An 18,471-nucleotide genomic window follows, 5' to 3' on the forward strand; every position below is an offset into this window, starting at 1 on the left:
GCTATGACAACATATCTTTGAAAACGCCGTGGTTCTCTTTAGAGGGCACCGCGCCGCCTCCGGCCACGGGGGCGGCGCTGGTTTGCAGCTGGCGCAGCTGTTTGACCAGCGCCGGAAGTACGGCGTCGGTGGATACTTCCGTTCGGACTCCAAGAGCCCCAGTCGGATCCGGGTCCGGCACAGCAGCGATGATCTCCTCACCGCGAACACCACCAGTGTTTACAATGGCAATGGGCATTTTGCGGTCCAGAGCCCTCTTGGCCAGTCGCCAAGCAGAATAGGTGGCTAGCGAAGTGCCCATAATCAAGAGCTTGCCTGCCCCGTCGATAGCCTCCTCTGCCGCGGATTTCACCTCATTGGGGATACTCTCGCCAAACATGACCACCGCAGGCTTCAGTATCCCGGCAGAGCTGCTGGGTTTCCAGGCACCATCGTGGTCAACCTCGACGACGTGTTTGGCACCTTCGGGTGTAGATGGTGGTTGCGCGAGGCAGTGCGGACAAGCTGGATATCTGAAGGTGGTATAGGGAGCACCTGGGAGGTCAACGTCTCCGTCAGGATTGGTCCGGATGCCTTTTGCTCTACGCTCGGCAGGGTTCTCCGTGTCGAGAGCTCCGGAGGCCAGGGCTTCGAGAAGGAACTCTTGCCACGCAGGATTGAGTCTCCCGAGTTCCTCTTGGAAGGCGTCTCTGGGGTATTCGTTCCTGCAACTTACACAGACGGTGGATCTCAGATAGCCGTGCAGCTCTAGAGTCGGAATATCAGGATGAGCTTTGGAATGAAACGAGTCGACGTTCTGAGTGACGACACTCCGGATCAAGCCCAGCTGGCCCAGGTCACGGATGGCATAGTGGCCCTGGTTCGGCGAAGCCTTATGAAGTGAGGTCCATCCTAAGAAACTTCTCGCCCAGTACCTCTTGCGTGCCTCGTGATTTGAGAGAAACTCATGGTAGTAAATGGGACGGTAGGTCTTATTCACGCGATAGGTGCCATTGACACCTCGGTAATCGGCGAGGCCGCTGGAGACGGAAAGGCCCGCGCCAGTCAAGACGACGGTCGACCTCGGCAGCCCCTTTGGCGGAGGAGCAGCGAAGAAATTCTGGAGGGCCGCGACAGCGCCCGGGATGGTGTTTGCGTTGCTCGGACGGAGTGTGGGAGGGGCCAAGACTTCCGTGTAGGGAATGCGCATAAGAGGTTTGCGCATTGGAGCGAGGCTTGGAGGTCGTGTGTTGCGTAAGGCTGCCGGAATGTGGGAGGAATATGGATCGCGAAGGTGGTTCCAGGGTACCCGTTAAGGTGGGATAGCGCCGGCAGATGCGTGGACTTTTTCGGTGGAGGCTGAGAGAGGCAGGAGAAAATGGGAAAGGGGTTGAATTAAGGACGTGGTTGTTGCGTGGGCATGATATCCCCGGGGTGACTTTAAGAATAGAAGCACTAGGGGCGACAGGGAGATGTTTTTGAGGGTGTCAGACGCGTGTATTGGTAAATGGAAACGTTACGACGGGCTCATCTCAAGTTGATTCCAGGGAGGCGATCTCATCTTGAATGTCAGTTGTCAACTCGTCATGATTCGGGGCAGCCTCAACGGGGCCCCGCCGGTTCTCCACAAGATGACAAAGCTCTTGTGGCTTGCCCGAACCTGATTATTTTTCACTTTCCGTCTTTTTTTGCAGTGAGAGAGAGAAGAGGTTTCGGGGGTCTCGGCACGGGCCACTCTGAGTAACAAATGGTAGAGACTCCGGTTCTAAAGGCTCGATTGGCTGAAGACACTTCAGGGGTTACCAGTCAGTTGCTGGTCCGATATGCTGCCGATTGTCACATCCACAACGACGGAGGTGTTCCGTCAGATGTCCGGCTTGCCTTTTTGGTACGGAGTACAGCTGGAGTTGATTAGCTGGAGGATTGGCTCCGTGTTGTCTATTTGGGAACGCAGCGGAGTTGTCTCTAAACCCCCCTGGTCTTTGTGAACTGGATAGGGTGCGTAAGGCTTTAGCCAGAGTTGGTTCGTTTTGGAGATGAAAAATGGCTAATTGTAGCAGCCACGTCGGGTTTCCATGTTGAAGTGGGCGCTGCTGACGCACCACGACGTCGTTGCCCAGGTGCGGGCCTGTATTCAGCACAACGGCAACGAAAAATTCAAGCTTGTTTGTTCCCCCGTGATCCATCTCTCATTGACACAGGACCGCCCCTCAGAGCTGGTACTAAAACATATGTTTTGATTTTGAGGGAATCTGCGCAGCTGCTAGACAACTAAAACCAACCAGCAGTGTGCTATTGGTGGAATACAGACTAGAAACTCTACTACAGACTACAGACCTGCTGCATCAATCAATTGAATTCACACGACCAGGGCCATCCATCCATCAATCATCGCCTTCGCCTTGTGGGTTCTTTTTTTCCCTGGCGCATCCGAAGACCGCAGCAGACCCCATCCTCGTCAGGAACGGATGCCATCTTTAGCTTAGCAGAGCAACAGAAGCATCCCATCCCGCTGCAAGGTCTGTGACTGCACCCACCCCATTACGGTGCTGCAACCTGCGACCGCGGCAAGGCCAAGCGATTGTAGCCAGAGATCAGATCAACACCCGCCGTGGCCGGACACTGGACGATTTCGGGTACGGACGGGGGCAGGTTCTTCATCAACCTGAACCTTGCGACGGGACGACGACGACGTCGCCGACGAGGCCATTCCCTTGCCGCGTCGATTCTTTCCTTCTTCCGCACCTGCTGCACACACAACCCAACATACACACACACACACTCACACAGCGCATCCTGTCAGCCCACCAGAGGCCATTCCCGCAACCTTCTCCTCCCTCCATACCTTACCGCACCATCACTTTCACAATTCCACTCCCACCACTCCCGTCCCGTCGCTCCCCTCCGAACCCCTCGTCCGCTGGCTGCTTGTCATGTACGCGTCCCTTGCTCGTTGCCGCTGCTTGCAATTAGCCATCCCATCATTCGTCCCCTCCCCCCTTCCTTTTCCTATCCCTAATCCTAGCTGTCCGAGGTCACTCTAGAGTCTAGCCCACACTCACAGCCTCGCGTATCCGTAAGGGTAGCCGTAGATGTCTCCCCCGTCCAAGCGTCCGCCTACGGGACTGCTCCGCCGCCTATCCGGGCTGAGTGTGAGTGTGACGTCTGCAGCTGCCACAGGCACGGCAATGGGAATGCGCATGGGAATTGGATGTGGACGCGCCTCATCAAGATCGGGATCCGGAGCGCACACCCTTCTCCGTCCGGCTTGCTTCGATTATGCTACCGGTACCCCCTTTAGGCCACATCTCCCACATCTGCGCCGCGTTCCCGTCCGCGTCTATCAAACATCCAGCCCGGCCGCTTCTCCCTGCGATCCTTACTTAACCCCCAGCGCCGCCCGCCTCCGCCTACGCCTATCACTTCCAGCTCGTACTTCTTTCCCCATCCTCACACAGACCGCAATCATGTCTTCTACAACTACAACAACCACAACCACCACCACCACTCCTCCCACCACTTCTGCCATGCAGACCCGTCACAGCAGCGGCCACTCTCACGGCCATGGCCACCACCACCACCATCACGGCCACGACAATGTCTACCTGACCTCCTCCAACAAGAACGACGCCGGCGTGCGCATCACCCGCATCGGTCTCTACTCCAACCTCGGCATGGCCATCGCCAAGGGTGCTGGCGGCTACGCTTTCGGCTCCCAGGCAATGGTTGCTGACGCCTGGCACAGTCTGACCGACCTGGCGTCTGACATTCTGACGCTGGCCACCGTCTCCTGGAGTCTTAAGCCCCCTACCGATGGCTTCCCCACTGGTTTCGGCAAGATCGAGAGCTTGGGATCTTTGGGTGTTTCCAGCATGCTCCTCGGCGGCGGCCTGTTCATGTGCTGGAGCAGCATGCTGACCCTCTACGCCCACCTGTTCTTGGACCCTGCAGCAGCGGCTGAGGCGATTGCCCATGCCCATTCCCATGGCCACAGCCATAGCCACGACCACTCTGGCCCGAGTCTGCACGCCGCCTGGTTGGCTCTCGGCACGGTTGCAATCAAGGAATGGCTGTACCAAGCAAGTGAGTGTCACCCAAACAACCCCCTTTTTGGAGTAACCAAGCGGAAAACAGCGTGTCTAACAAAGATTTTGCAGCAATGAAAGTCGCCGTCGAACGAAAGTCGTCTGTCCTCGCCTCCAACGCCGTTCACCACCGTGTCGATAGCTGGACTGGAATTGTCACACTGCTTGCCATTCTGGGTGCAAACTTTTTCAAGGATGCTGCCTGGCTCGACCCTGTTGGTGGCCTGATGATCTCCCTGCTCGTCATCAAGGCTGGCGCTGAGAACACCCTCTCCGCTCTGTACGAACTGGCCGACCGCAGCATTGATGCCGAGGTCAAGGAGTCGATCGAGAAGCACACCCTGAGAAGCCTGTCAGAAATTACCGAAGGCCACGAGGTCGAAGTCAGAGACATTTCCGGAGTCAAGTCTGGCCAGAACTATCTCGTGGACATCGAATTGGCTGTTCCTGGCGTCTGGTCTGTCGAGCACGTCCGCGCTGTCGAGGAGAAGGTCCGTACCGTGGTTGGCTCCAGCGTTCGTGGCGTACGGAGGATCAAGGTCCGCTATGTCCCGAAGGAGGCTGCCCTCGCGCCCAAGTTTGACGAGTTCATCCCGGGCGAGGCCAACATGGACAAGGCCGAGGAGGATGACCAGGCCAACGGCAACGGCCACCACAAGCACCACTGAGCGCCCATGTCCCTAGTTGTACATTCGGGAGGAGCTTGCCATTCACGATGAGATACCCTTGGTTCCCTTACACATATCCGGAAGCGTGGAACAACCACCGTCTTGTTTTTGATTTTTCCATTTTTATTTTTATTTCTGGTATACAGGAGATGTATAGAGAGCAGGCTTGGAGAGTCTGCTCAGGCATGCGTTGCATCAGGGCGGCGTTCAGGGGGGTTTAGCAAAAAGGCCAGCATCAGGCCCGTCATGCGGAGAGCTTGTGTCTCTCCCTGCCAATAAAAGAGTCATTTGTGTCTTACTTCCGTCCAACCGTGTCTTGGTGCGCTGCACACACTTGCCCGTTCCCGCAACTCTGTTTGCCCACCCATCCCGACCTATCAATTCAGCAGTTACTACGGTAGGCATGCAGTTTGGCATGCGGGGACCGCGATCTAGATCTTGAGATGCGCATAGAACGCGGGTTAAGCTGTCCCCGACTCCCGAGCTCAGGGAATAAGGCTGTCTTGGCTTCCGCCAAGCTGTCACAATGTCATTGGCGCGCATATCTGTCGCATCTGCCCAGAAAATCTACGATTGGCCAACCAGCTTTTAGCCTGAAGTGCCACGAGGCTGATACTGTACAACCTGTCCCGAGCTGCCCCTCCATCCATGTCCACACCCCACGTCAAAGTGATGTAGGGGCCTCTATGTGGTTGGCAGCGGTCAACTTTCCAACATACTCGTGTGCATCGTGTCTTTTATTTCCTCTTCCTGTTTTTCATCTATCTTGCACCCGGTTTTCATGAGATTAGACAGATAGATACTAGATACCCAAAAGAGTGTACGATCGTCGCCTCCTTTCACCATGAGTTCCGGTCCCCTGTATCTCGGGTTCGACCTCTCAACCCAACAGCTCAAAGGTCAGTCCACATACGCCATCAGTATCCACATCTCACGATCCTAACCCAATCCCTCAGCCATTGTCGTCCAGTCCGACCTCACTGTCGTCTCTGAGGCCAAGGTCGACTTCGACGCCGACTTCGGAAAGCAGTATGGCCTGCGCAAGGGCATCCTGACCAACGACGCTGAGGGCGAGGTCTACGCCCCCGTCGCCATGTTCCTCGAGGCCATCGACCTCGTCCTCTCACGCCTCAAGGAAAAGACCCCCATGCACCGCATCAAGGGCATCAGCGGCTCCTGTCAGCAGCACGGAAGCACCTACTGGAGCCGCGACGCAGAGAAGCTCCTCGGCGGCCTCGTCGCCGACAAGTCCCTCGTCGACCAGCTCAAGGACGCCTTCTCTCACCCCTACGCGCCCAATTGGCAGGACCACAGCACGCAGGCCCAGTGCGACAAGTTCGACGCTCAGTTCGAGACGGCGCAGAGACTCTCCGAGGTCACAGGCAGCGCCGCCCACCATGTAACTCACTCCCGTCCCACTGCTTCGGCTCACTCGTGACACAAGAACCGGTTGTTGATGATGAGATTAAACGCAGCGCTTCACGGGGACCCAGATCATGCGCCTCCGCCAGAAGCTCCCCGAAATGTACGCCGCCACATCCCGCGTCTCCCTCGTCTCCTCCTTCCTCGCCTCCGTCCTCCTCGGCACCGTCGCCCCCATCGACATCTCCGACGTCTGCGGCATGAACCTCTGGGACATCCCCGCCGGCGCCTGGAGCGAGCCCCTGCTCGAGCTCACCGCCGGCGGCAAGGACGGCGTCGCCGACCTGCGCTCCAAGCTCGGCGAGCCCCGCCACGACGGCGGCGGCTCCATGGGCTCCATCGCCGACTACTTCGTCAGCCGCTACGGCTTCAGCAAGGACTGCCAGGTCGCCCCCTTCACCGGCGACAACCCGGCCACCATCCTCGCCCTGCCCCTCAGGCCCATGGACGCCATCGTCTCCCTCGGCACCTCCTCCACCTTCCTCATGGTCACACCCGTCTACAAGCCCGACGCCGCCTACCACTTCTTCAGCCACCCCTGCACCCCCGGACAGTACATGTTCATGCTGTGCTACAAGAACGGCGGCCTCGCCCGCGAGCGCGTCCGCGACGCCCTCCCCAAGCCCTCCGGCGGCGGCGGCGGCGGCGACCCCTGGGCGACCTTCAACAAGCACGTCCTCGAGACCCCGCCCCTCGACGTCTGCTCCGCCTCGGACAAGGCCAAGCTCGGCCTCTACTTCGACCTCCCCGAGATCGTGCCCAACATCAAGGCCGGCACGTGGCGGTACACGGCCTCCCAGGACGGCTCGGGCCTGACCGAGGCCCCGGAGCCGTGGAGCAAGGAGACGGACCCGCGCATCATCGTCGAGAGCCAGGCCCTCTCGATGCGCCTGCGCAGCCAGAACCTCGTGCACAGCCCCAAGGACGGGCTCCCCGCGCAGCCGCGCCGCATCTACCTCGTCGGCGGCGGGTCGCTGAACCCGGCCATCGCGCGCGTCATGGGCGACGTGCTGGGCGGGTGCGACGGGGTGTACAAGCTCGACGTGGGCGGCAACGCCTGCGCGCTCGGCGGCGCGTACAAGGCCGTCTGGGCGCTGGAGAGGGGCGAGGGCGAGAGCTTTGACGAGCTGATCGGGAAGAGGTGGAAGGAGGAGGGGGCGATCCAGAAGGTTGATGATGGGTTCAAGGACGGGGTGTTCCAGCAGTACGGGCCGATCGTGGGGGCGTTTGAGGAGATGGAGAAGAAGATCCTTGAGGTTGCGCATAACTGAATAGATTCCGAGGTTAGATAATGAAAGCAATTTGGTCATCTTCACTCTGGTATTGCGTTAGATGTGATGATATGTCAAAAACATCGCGGGATGCAGTGTGTGTATGAGTAATGCGTTCTTGTATCTAGCTACTACGGTCCTGAAGCCAAATCCATTGGATCCTCAACCAACTACCAACTAACCGGGAAGGCCCAAATCTCCAAACCTCCATTTTCCCCCTTCCATACCCAGTCCTTGGCGGTGATGATACTACCTAAGATGTGTAAGAATGAAAAAAAAACGTAAGCAATGTCCTTTTGTTCCTTTTTCTGTCCCAAGAAGTCAGTTCCTTGTGTCGTGGTTCCAATGTGACCAAGTCCTTTTCGCGGAATCCCAAGTGGTCCCCTCTATCCAGGGGAATCGCATAAACCCAGAATGCAAGTGAAAATCCTTTTTTGTGCTGTGTCCTGTGTTCCAGTTCCCGAATCCTTTGTGTGTTCGGGTGTGTCATCGATCATTATCGCATGAAGTCATTTCCGTCGTGCCTGTTGTACAAAGCAACAGGAGAAAGAAAAGAGGAACTTGTGCTTTTGAAGGTCATCGATCAAACGAGCGGTGCGTGAGACTGGATCCCTCTCCCAGGGGAAGGTTCCTGTCTGTGCAGTGCTAGTTGAAAGTGACGAAAAATGCAGAAGTTCGGAAGAAGTGAAAGTTAGAACAAGACCAGGAGGCCCAGAACGAACATAACCAGACAAGTCTGGCAGTTCAGACCGGTGCGCTCAATGGCACCGAAGACGATGGGCTCTGCGCGCTTCTCTGCGCCAGAGAAGACAGGCGTGGTGCTGACCGGCTGGCCAGGGCCAGTGTAGGTCGACACGACTGTGCCGTTGCCCGTGGGGTAGGGCGGCTGCGAGAGCACATTGGTCTTGGTGTGCTTGACCGGGGAACCCGTGATGTAGATCGTGGTGTTGATCGTGACACCAGGGACCTCGATGGTCGTGTTGGGGTGGGGAGCGCCACTGATGAGAGAATGAGTGGCTGTCTTGGTGACGACCTCGCTCTCGGTGAGAGTGACAGTCGCGTTCTTGGGGACGCTGACGACAGTCGTCTTGACCTCGCCGCCGACAGTGACGGTGACGGTGCTGATGTCGACTTCGGTGACAACAACCTGGGACTCCGTGGAGGTGGAGGTAGAGGTGGCGTTGACGAGGGGAGACGAGAGAGTGGGGTAGAGAGTGACAGTAACCATGCCTCCGACAGTCTTGGTGACACGATCGGTGAGAAGGATCGTGGTGAGCATTGACTTTGTAGACTTGAGAGTGCTGGGGGAGACAGTGACAGTAGTCTGAGAGGTCTTGGCATCAGAGGAAGCAGACGCGCGGTGAGTCTCAGTAACCATGTCGGTGACTGTCTGAGTGATAGTCGCGGCCTCAGAGGAAGCGGCGGAAGTCAGGGTAGCAGTTCCAGTGTGGGGGAGAACAGATGAGATCGTAGTGCTGTAAGCGGAGGTGGTTCCATCAACAACGGTCTCGAAGACGGTCTTGGTGGCGAGCTCGGTCACGACGACTGTGCGCTTGGTCTCAGTAGTGACAGTGGTGGTGAGGCCAATGTCTTCCGAGGAGGAGCTCTTGCTGGTGGGCTTGAAGCTGTCGACGGTGACGGTGTAGGTGACCACAACGGTGTCAGTGGACTTGGCAGGGGAGACGGTGGGAAGGGAGACAGTCTTGGTCGTGGTGGACTGAGAAGGGGTGACAGAAGGAAGGGAGACAGTCTTGGTCTTGGTCATGACGACACGGGACGTGGAAGAGGCTGAGGAGCTGGGCTCAGCGGTCTTGGTGACGGTGATGTAGACTGTGTGGTCATCGAGGGAGCACTGGGCCTCTGAGGTAGAGAGGGGCTCGGAGACGACGGTGACGGTCGAGGTGACGATGCTTGTGGGGGTAATCGTGATGGTGGACAAGACATCCTCGACAGTGGTTACCTTCTTCGTGGCAGTCAGAGTCTGGGTCTCAGTGAGGAAGACCGAGGAGACCTCAACAGAGGGAGTCTGGACCTCAGAGGTAGAAACGAAGGTGGACTTGGTAGGCTCGCTGGACGACTTAGAGATAGACTCGGTGGCGGTCAGAGTGGCAGTCAGGGCCGCAGTCTCAGTGACAGAGGTGGTGATGACCTCGGTGATGACGTTGACAGACCTGAATAGCTGTTAAACAACTGAAATTTTCTTGAGGAGGAGGGAAAAACTTACTGCGAAGTAGAAGTACCAGACTGGGTGCCAGGAACAGCCAAGGCAGAAGAGACTGTGGTTCCCATGGTAGACTGCTCAAGAGTGCGAGTCTCAGTGAGAGTCTTCTTGACAGTAGTCGTGGGCTCGGCGTAGGTCTCGTTGGTAAGACGAGTGTAGGACTCGGTCTCCTCGGGGCAGGGGACAGAAGCCATGGTTGTAGCCGAGATACCAGTGGAAATACCAGTCAGAGTGCCGTTGGTGGAGAAGTGAGTGCCGTTGTTGAAGGAGCCAGCGTGGAACTGCAAGGCTGGGAAGCGAGGGACAATGTTGGCAACCGAAGCCTGGTTGGCCTGGTTCTTGTTGTTGATATCAATCTTGATGACTGCTTCCATTGTCAGATGAGAAAGTGGCAAGGTGATTGGGATGAGGGACACCTACGGGTGTAGGCGATGCCAATGAGAGCGGAAGCAACGCAGATAACAATGAGAGTGATGTAGGTGACAAAGAAGGCGTTGGACTTGCGGTAAGCCGCCCAGTCACGCTTGTCATCAGGATCGCGCTCAATGGAGCCATCAGCAGTGACGGTCAGCTGCTGGCCCTCGGCATGGTAGCCGCGGTGAGATCTTCCACCTGTCCATATGGTTAGAATGCGAAAAAGAGCAAAAGAGGACTTTCCCACGGAAAACTTACCCATCATCTTGAATGATAGTGCTGTTGCTTGGTAATGAATGTCTGGTGAATTTTGTTAGCTGACTGCTGATGGGAGAATGGTGAGAGAGGCATGTAAATCTCCCAAGACAGCTATCGCCAAGGGGCCAAGACTGAAAGGGACGAAAGGAAATATTTCAGAGATACTCACAGGAGTCTAGCAAAGAGAGTATGGGATCTGTGAGAAGGGATACTGGTAAGTGACTGTTTGGGGGAAAAGAAAGTCGACGTAGTGGTGGGTGAGTGAAAGTTGTGGAGGTGAGGGAAGGAACGCGAGAAAAAAAGCGCAGAGTAAAAAGGCGCGTCAACAGAGGCGGGAGAAAATAAAAAACCACAAAGTTGTGCGGTGGCCTGTGCCCAAAAAGAAGCGCGCAGAGAGAAGGTGCGAAGAGGAGGGTGGTTTTTCCTTGAGGGTTTGTTTACCTCAAAGAAGAAGATGACGTAGACAAGGGTGGGAGGGCTTTTTGCAAAGATGATGCCCCCCAACTTGGAGATCAGGGCAGAAGGAAGGGAAAATGAGATATATCTTCTTCAGGGCGCCGGTTTCTGAGAGAATATCATGGAAATTTGGGCTTGGGAAAAACGCAGGATGAGGGGATCGCGAGAAGAGGGCTTTGGGCTTGAGGGAAACAATCTCAGGGGGCAACAGTCTCGAGGAGTAAAATATCGAGGGATTTCTGACAGTGGATGGAAGAAATCGTGGAATGGCAGATGCCTCGACGTACCTTGAAGATGATATTGGTGAATGAATGTCAAGAAAGAGACGAACGAAAGAGGGCGCAAAGCGTGCTGCCGAGGGTCAGTGATATTGAACAGAGAAGAAGATGATGTTTGTTTCTTGGAGATAATCGCGTACCTTGGGGCAGCCTTGATGGCGAACGAAAGTTGTCGTACGTTTGCGCGAAGCGGTCGTGGGGTGAAAAGAGGGAGAGATTTGTTCAAGATCGCGGGTTGAAAATAAACAACCTAAGGTAGAAGACGGGAGAGAGAGGTGGGGCCGGTCAAGCGAGGGTGGTCGAGAGGGCAAGCAGAACAACAAAAGGGGCGGGAGAAAAGTTCGCTCCAGGCTGAAGGCGTCCCGATGGGATTCTTGTCGATGACGCAGCCCAGCCAGCCCGGAGGACTCTCATCTCTGCCGGCCTTCTGCCCTACACCAGGAGGGCAGGTCACCCAGCAACCACGGCGCAACGAGCCATCTCGAACTTCTACGTAGATGAGTTACCCCAATAGGCACATCCCCGTGCCCACGCGCAGTGTCTTCTGAATAATTCCGTATATATCTCAAGGACTGTTTGGAGTATGTCCTGCGTAATAAAAATAGACGTCACCGAATAATGCTCATCGAGGCCGCTGAGTCCCTTCTTGGAAAACATCGCGGGAAGCATTCAAAGACGGTAAGAAGGTAGGGACTTTTGAGATACATCTTGAAATGACTAGGAATATTGCCAAGACATATTTGCCATGACCATCGGTCCCAAGGGACGAATCAGGCCGGTTTGCTTGAATAGGCCAAACTTGCCAATTGTGATACTGTGCGATTAAGTGGATTGAAGATAAAAACATATGGCAGATGACATCTCAGCTAAGCCGATCCTGTAAGGTAATGGAAAGCACCCTTGGGTCAGAGCTCCTGCTATCTCGAGCAGCAGGACCGTCTTGGGGGTTTAACGGCAAAAAATCCTTTTAAAGTGAGGTTTGTTGTATTGTTTGGGAGATCTTAGGGCTTTAAGGCGCAGAGAAACAAGTAGGGCCATCAGCCTTCTGAAGTCTTTCCAGGGAAGGCAGTTAGTCAGTCGACCCGCTGGTGAGGAGGAAGGAGCTAGCCGTGGGACCCGATGCCCGGATAGGTATCGATGGTTGTGATTTACCAACTGCGATCTCAATTGGAACATATTGATCGGAGAGAGTCAGATATACCTTAAAGAAGAAGAAGAAGAAAAGCAAAGTCTAAGAACCGCTGCTATGAGTTCATGTTGCACGCTGCGATAGCTAGCTACGTCTTGGACCTTCAGCTTTTGTCCTTTCGAGAACAAACTTGAATCGGGCTCAGAAATACGATGTGTCTCGAATCTATGCATCTGAAGAACTCGAATTGAGGTATTAGCAAGGAAAGCCAATCATCGCGACCTTTTCTTAAGGATAATGCTATGGAAAGAGGTTGGTGACAACAGCATTGTGAAGCTCAAGCTTCCTCGAAGGTGGAGACGAGACGTTGAGCCAGAGACGGTGAGCTCCGTCGCGGACGGTTGCAGCTTGTGCTGCACCAGCCACCGCGGGTCCGAGGCGTCCAGGGTGACAGGGGACGTCCAGTCCCACTTCTTTGCCGCCACGCGGAACAAGGGAAGGTGCAGAGGTGCAGCTCCTGCTGAGGCAGGTCCCGTCTAAGGTAGGTACATAGGTACGGGCGGATACCTCTCCTACCTGTACCTACCTACCAGGTTACCAGCTCAGGTAAGCACGCGAAACCCGATGAACTGCAGGCGCAGGCGCGTAACACGACTCGACCTCTCCGTCCATTCTCGTCGCAACAGTCAATCCGCCTCGAGCTCCATCCCCTTCCTGTCGCCACCACGCAATTGAGTGCAATTCGGCGCGCCTCTTGTTTGCGCTTTTCTCTTCACTGATACCTGCCACGCGGGAAATTTCATCCATGAGTTAGCCTGCGCGTGCACCTCCGACTCTTGACACGTTCCGTGGATCGACTGCACACCATCGATACCGTCTTCCCCGCTTCCACAACACGTCACCCGCCGAGCGCCCTTCGCGATATCTCACAAGATGGCGCCTCGTCGCGGTCGCGATGAACCTCAAGAGGAGGTCGAGGAGGACCAGGGCGAAGACCTTGTCAACCTTGAATTCGACGAAGAATTGACTTGGAAACCCGGAAAGCCCATACCCACCACAGAGCTGCTCAACCGCTTGCAAGCTCTCTACGAGGAGCTACGCAATCTCGAACAGGATGTCGTCAACAAGAAGTCTCTTGAGGATGTATCTCATGCTCTAGGCCAGCGCAATCTGCTGGCGCACAAGGATAAGGGCGTGAAAGCCTACACTGCTGTGTGCATCTCCGAGATCTTACGACTGTGTGCGCCTGACGCGCCCATCACTGAGGAACAGATCAAGGTCTGTCCCCTTCGCTGCAAAATCCTGCCCTCTCGAACTAACGTCAAAACTTGCAGATGTTCTTCAACCTCGTCGTTACACAAATTTTCCCGGCATTGAGCGACCAGAGTCACCCTTACCACAGTCAGCACAAGGCCGTACTTACCGCGCTCACGGAAGTCAAAAGCATTCTTCTGATCAACGATATCGATGGCGCCGATGACCTGCTGCTGCGCCTCTTTTCCGTCTTCTTCGACGCTGTCTCGGGCGGTTCGAGCTCGGACGAAGGTGTCTCCAAGGAAGTCGGCAACACAATGACCGAGATGCTCATTGCGCTGGTTGACGAGGCTTCCGGCATCAACCCGAAGATTATTGAAGTCATTATGGCTCAATTCCTCAGAGCAGCGCCCCCGGGTGGCTTTCAGAGTCGGACAGAACGTGGCGAGCAGAACGGTAGTCAATCTACCCTTTTACCCAAGGACGAGCCTCCCGCCTACATCATGGCCAAGGAGATTTGCAACGTTTGTACGGAAAAGATGGCCCACTACGTCAGCCAGTACTTCGGGGATGTCATCCTAGACGCCTCACGTTTTGCGGCAAAGACTGTAGGAAAGCATGATGAAGACGAGGACGAAGACGCGCCTAGGGAACCCACAGATGCAGAGTTGAAGGAACTGAAGAAAGCTCATTATCTCATCAAAGAGCTCTGGCGTGCTTGCCCGTCCGTTCTTCGCAACGTTATCCAACAGGTCGAAGCAGAGTTGTCGGCTGACAACGTTGATTTGCGACAGCTAGCTACCGAGACACTTGGTGATATGATCTCAGGACTCGGGGCGGCTGGGCCTCCACCTCTTCCATCCTTGGAGCCTTCCGCATACCCTCCACTGCGACTCTCCGATGAGGCTCCTAGCCAGGTTTCCGACAGCGTCCTCACCACACCATTATCCCCTCAGTCGTTCGCCCAGACTCATGCGACAGCGTACCACCATTTCTTGGGCAGGAGAAACGACAAGACGGCAGTCATCAGAGCCGCATGGACCAATGCAGTTGGGTACATTTTGGCCACTTCAGCCGGCGGCATTGGGCTTAGCCGCGAGGAGCAGTCCGAGCTGGTGAAATACCTAGGCGAAAAGCTCAATGACGCTGATGAAAAGGTTCGGCTGGCTGCTGTGAAGGTCATGGAGCTTTTCAGTTTCCGCGACTTCGTCACCAAGCTTGGAGCTCCGGGCGGAGTTGACAAGGACGGGTCTGTTCTGAGCAGTCTTGCTGACCGCTGTCGTGATAAGCGCAATGCCGTGCGAGTTGACGCAATGACTTTGTTGGCGAAGCTGTGGGCCGTCGGCTCAGGTGAGCTGGCTGCAGGTCAGGAAACTGTTGTCGCGGCCTTGTCTGGAATACCATCACGCATCTTCAATGCGTTTTACGCCAACGACCTCGAGCTGAACATTTTGCTGGATCGTGTGCTCTTTGAGTGCCTGATTCCTCTGAACTACCCTCCCATCAAAGCACCCAAGAACACGAGGGCCTCGTCGAGTCAAAGCCAACAAAATTCTGGCGTCGCAGAGCAGGACCGCATCCGCGCCGAAAGACTCTTGCTCCTTACGCAGTCACTCGATGGCCCTGCCAAAAAGGCCTTTTTCGCTATGCAAGGCCGGCAGCCTCAGTTTGCTCAGGTTCTCGAGGCTTTCGTCAAACAATGCGAGCTCTACAACGGCGGTGTGATGGACGACAACCGACCCAAAAAGACGGCAAACCTTGAGCGGACGGTTCAGTACATTACACAGTTCTTCCCAGATTCATTCAAGGTCAAGACGGATCTCCAAAAGTTCGCCAACCAAAATGACCGTCGCGCATACCAGCTCGTTAAGTACACTGTAAGCTCCGAGAGCGACTACAAGACGGTGCGACAAGCCATCAAGGAGTTGGTGAAGCGCATCAATGCTAGTCAATCTTCGAGCATTCTGGACACGCTTCTCCCATTGCTGTACCGTTCAGCTTGCTTGCTATTTAACCGCAGTCATCTCGCGACTATTCTTGATTACTCGCGGAATGATAAGGAAGGTTATGGCGCAGTCGCCCACGAGATCCTCAATGAAATCTCGCAACGCAACCCTGAACTATTCAAGAACCACGTCGGAGGGCTCTGCAAAGGTTTGATCGACCAGGCGCCCAGCGAGACTAGCGAGAATGATCCCTTGGTTGTCGACACTCTCAAGGCATGCGCATCTTACTCAAAGAAATACCCAGAGGAAATTCCCGAAGAGCGGAAGTTTTCGCAGGCCTTGGTGAGCTACGCTCTGTACGGCCGGCCGGTCAAGTGCGCGAAATACGCCATCAAGATTCTCCTTGCAAAGGGAGACGACAAGGGACTTGTCAGCGCCACTGGTTTGCTGCAAAAGATCATGGAAGACTGGAAGTATGGCTCTTCACACTTTCTCAACAAGCTGCAGGCTGTTGCCCAGCTCGAACTCCAAGCACCTAAGATTACGCTGGACGCCGACGATGACATCCTCAACATGACAGTCCAGCAGGTTCTGCTTCAAGTCCGACAGGAAGCTAGTGACAAAGATCCGAAGTGGGTTGATGACGCCGACATGGACGAAGAGCTCCAGGCGAAGTGTTTGTCTCTGCATATTCTTGTCAATCGGCTGCGGAGCCTACAAAAGGTCGAAGAGGCGCAAGAAAAGGCACCGCCTGTCTTCAAGCTGCTCAAGACATTGGTGGCGAAGAGAGGGGAGCTCAACAAGACGAAGGATACTCCCGAGCATCATAAGACGAGGCTCCGGTTGCTTGCTGCGCAGTTACTACTCAAGTTGTGCACCATCAAACACTTTGACGACCTCTTGTCGTCCGTCGATTTTGATCGCCTGGCCTTCACGGCGCAAGATCCTGAGCTTCAGGTCCGCAAGGGCTTCATCGAGAAGCTCCAGAAGTACATGGCTAGAGGCAAACTTCGCGCGAGATTCTACACGGTTGTCTTTTTGACAGCATTCGAACCCAATGCCGATTTGAAACAACGAATTGAGACTTGGATCCGTTCTCGCGTGCGGGCACTGGAAACTTCCGAGCAGAGACCTATGGAAGCTACCATGGCCAGGCTCATCTCACTGTTGGCGCATCATCCTGACTTTAACAAGCTGGATAATTTGGCCGAAGCCAGTGAGGAGGAGCGGACGTCGTATGCCAGCGATCTGGCTGATCACGGCCGCTATATTCTGTACTACCTCTCCAATGTGGCGACTGAAGAGAACCTAGGGTTGATCTTCAAGTACGCCGAGAGGGTCAAGCAAACTCGCGACCTTGTCCACCCTGAAGACAGCGAGAATCTGTACATCATCAGTGACTTGGCCCAGGCTGTCATCAGAAGGTGGCAAGAGAGGAAGAACTGGAGCTTTCAGGCGTACCCAGGCAAGGTCGGCTTGCCGGTAGGCCTCTACGGCGGTCTGCCATCGCACCAGGTTGCTCAGGAGATCGCCGAGAAGCAATTCCTTCCCGTTGAAATTGATGAAAGATTGGATCATCTTTTCAAGTCCATTGACAGGAAAAAGGTATGCCATGTCAACTTGAAATCACTGGATCCGACACTAATTGTAATATAGAAGCGAAAGTCTATGGATGACAGAGGAGACCGTCCCACTGCGAAGAAGGCCAGACAGATTGCGAAGGTGAGGGAAGCGAAGACACCCAAAGAACCGAAGCCCAAGACCAAGAAGCCTGCCAAGAAGCCTTCTAAGACCAAGGCCAAGCGCCCAGAGGCCGATGTTCCGGTGGTAGACCGAAGACGCAGCGGAAGAGCCACGACAAGTCGACAGTACACCGAGCGTGACTCATCTGACGATGATAAAGAAATGTGGGACGGCGTTCAATCTTGGGATTATGGCTCCGGCAATGAAGATGCGGCATCCTCAGAGGCGGAGGACTCCGACAAGGACGCCGACTCGTCGGCTCTCTCAGATGTTCCGAAGGAAGACGATGAGGATGAAGGAGCCAAGGCATCTAGCGCCAAGCCCAACGATAGCGAGGATGACTCCCCGTTGTCAGATATTGAGGACGAGGCTGCAGCAAAGTCAGACAAGGAGGAGGAAGAGCAGGCAGATGATGAGGGAGATGCGGAGGAGCCTGCGCCGCAGCCCAAGTCCAACGGGCGAAAGGGTAGATCGGCAGCATCTTCCAAGGCGGCGGCGAAGAAAAAGCTCCCAGCCCGCCCTGCGCCGCCGAAAGAAAAGCCCGCCCCCCGGGCAGCGACGCGAACATCAGCACGGAGCACCAGAGGCAAGCTCGCTCAGGAGATGGATGTCGACGACGATGACGAGTAGCTCATTGCCCAAAAAAAGTTTCTGTGTTCGATTGCGCTTAGGTTAAGGTAGCTTTGGGCTTTTTGGAATGGATTTTCCTCTGGTGGTCGGGTATCTGAGCGCACGGCAGGTGCGCTTGAAATTATCAGTTCTTGGCTTCCATATATATTGTCTCCGTGCTTGCGTCTGAGTAGCCAATATACCCATAATCGTGCTTCTACCGCGCTGGATTGGTGATAGTAAAGCCATCTACCCGCAATGAATGGCTGACTTGGTTTTAAGTTTCTCGATTTTGCTGGTACAGAGACGGGCCAGCGTTTGATTCCCATGATCCGCGACGAGGCGGATACAACGCGCCCTACAGGGCCAAACATGCTATCCTTGAAGTGATGATCGATGTTCCGACTTCGACGCGGGTACAAAACGCTAGAGGCTGGCGGATCTGTTCACATGGCACTCCTGCGATTTCCGCTGCGCCATTCCTTGACTACGTACAGTCTTGCTGTAGAACTCCAAATCTCTAACGTGACATTGAGGATTACGCTTCTTGAAAGCTCCTTTGCGGTCGAATTGAGTTTGGGGAAATGTCGGCCGAGTGAACACCGAGGGCGGCCGCACGAGCGCCGCCCCCCACATCGCCGGCCGACCGCGCGCAATCCATCCCACCGCCAAGATCCAGCACGTGAACCTCCCGTCACCTTCGCGCCGACCGTACATCCCCACCTCCACCAAACACGC

At 55.4% G+C, this 18,471-nt stretch overlaps 5 protein-coding genes across 5 annotated transcripts; 3 read left to right on the forward strand and 2 right to left on the reverse strand.

The window, feature by feature from the left end:
- Window position 1: 1 nt before the first annotated feature.
- Window positions 2–1,204, reverse strand: CkaCkLH20_05012 (Sir2 family protein; the record flags this gene model as incomplete). The annotated part of the gene is made up of 1 exon (XM_038887731.1): window positions 2–1,204. One exon carries the CDS (start codon window positions 1,202–1,204, stop codon window positions 2–4), a length of 1,203 nt encoding a protein of 400 aa, XP_038746773.1.
- Window positions 1,205–3,446: 2,242 nt separating this feature from the next.
- On the forward strand, window positions 3,447–4,732 carry CkaCkLH20_05013 (cation efflux family protein; the record flags this gene model as incomplete). Its single annotated transcript, XM_038887732.1, has 2 exons — window positions 3,447–4,062; window positions 4,137–4,732. 2 exons carry the CDS (start codon window positions 3,447–3,449, stop codon window positions 4,730–4,732), a joined length of 1,212 nt encoding a protein of 403 aa, XP_038746774.1.
- An 844-nt stretch (window positions 4,733–5,576) lies between these two features.
- Window positions 5,577–7,425, forward strand: CkaCkLH20_05014 (D-xylulose kinase; the record flags this gene model as incomplete). Its single annotated transcript, XM_038887733.1, has 3 exons — window positions 5,577–5,631; window positions 5,689–6,131; window positions 6,208–7,425. 3 exons carry the CDS (start codon window positions 5,577–5,579, stop codon window positions 7,423–7,425), a joined length of 1,716 nt encoding a protein of 571 aa, XP_038746775.1.
- Window positions 7,426–8,116: 691 nt separating this feature from the next.
- CkaCkLH20_05015 (uncharacterized protein) lies at window positions 8,117–11,278 on the reverse strand (the record flags this gene model as incomplete). The annotated part of the gene is made up of 6 exons (XM_038887734.1): window positions 8,117–9,596; window positions 9,650–10,010; window positions 10,067–10,258; window positions 10,319–10,360; window positions 11,106–11,125; window positions 11,193–11,278. 6 exons carry the CDS (start codon window positions 11,276–11,278, stop codon window positions 8,117–8,119), a joined length of 2,181 nt encoding a protein of 726 aa, XP_038746776.1.
- Window positions 11,279–13,114: 1,836 nt separating this feature from the next.
- On the forward strand, window positions 13,115–17,754 carry CkaCkLH20_05016 (uncharacterized protein; the record flags this gene model as incomplete). The annotated part of the gene is made up of 3 exons (XM_038887735.1): window positions 13,115–13,459; window positions 13,516–16,986; window positions 17,038–17,754. 3 exons carry the CDS (start codon window positions 13,115–13,117, stop codon window positions 17,752–17,754), a joined length of 4,533 nt encoding a protein of 1,510 aa, XP_038746777.1.
- Between the last annotated feature and the right edge of the window lie 717 nt (window positions 17,755–18,471).

The sequence above is a fragment of the Colletotrichum karsti genome (genome assembly GCF_011947395.1).
Source record: "Colletotrichum karsti strain CkLH20 chromosome Unknown Scaffold14, whole genome shotgun sequence".
In the NCBI taxonomy this organism is placed as follows: Eukaryota; Fungi; Ascomycota; class Sordariomycetes; order Glomerellales; family Glomerellaceae; genus Colletotrichum; species Colletotrichum karsti.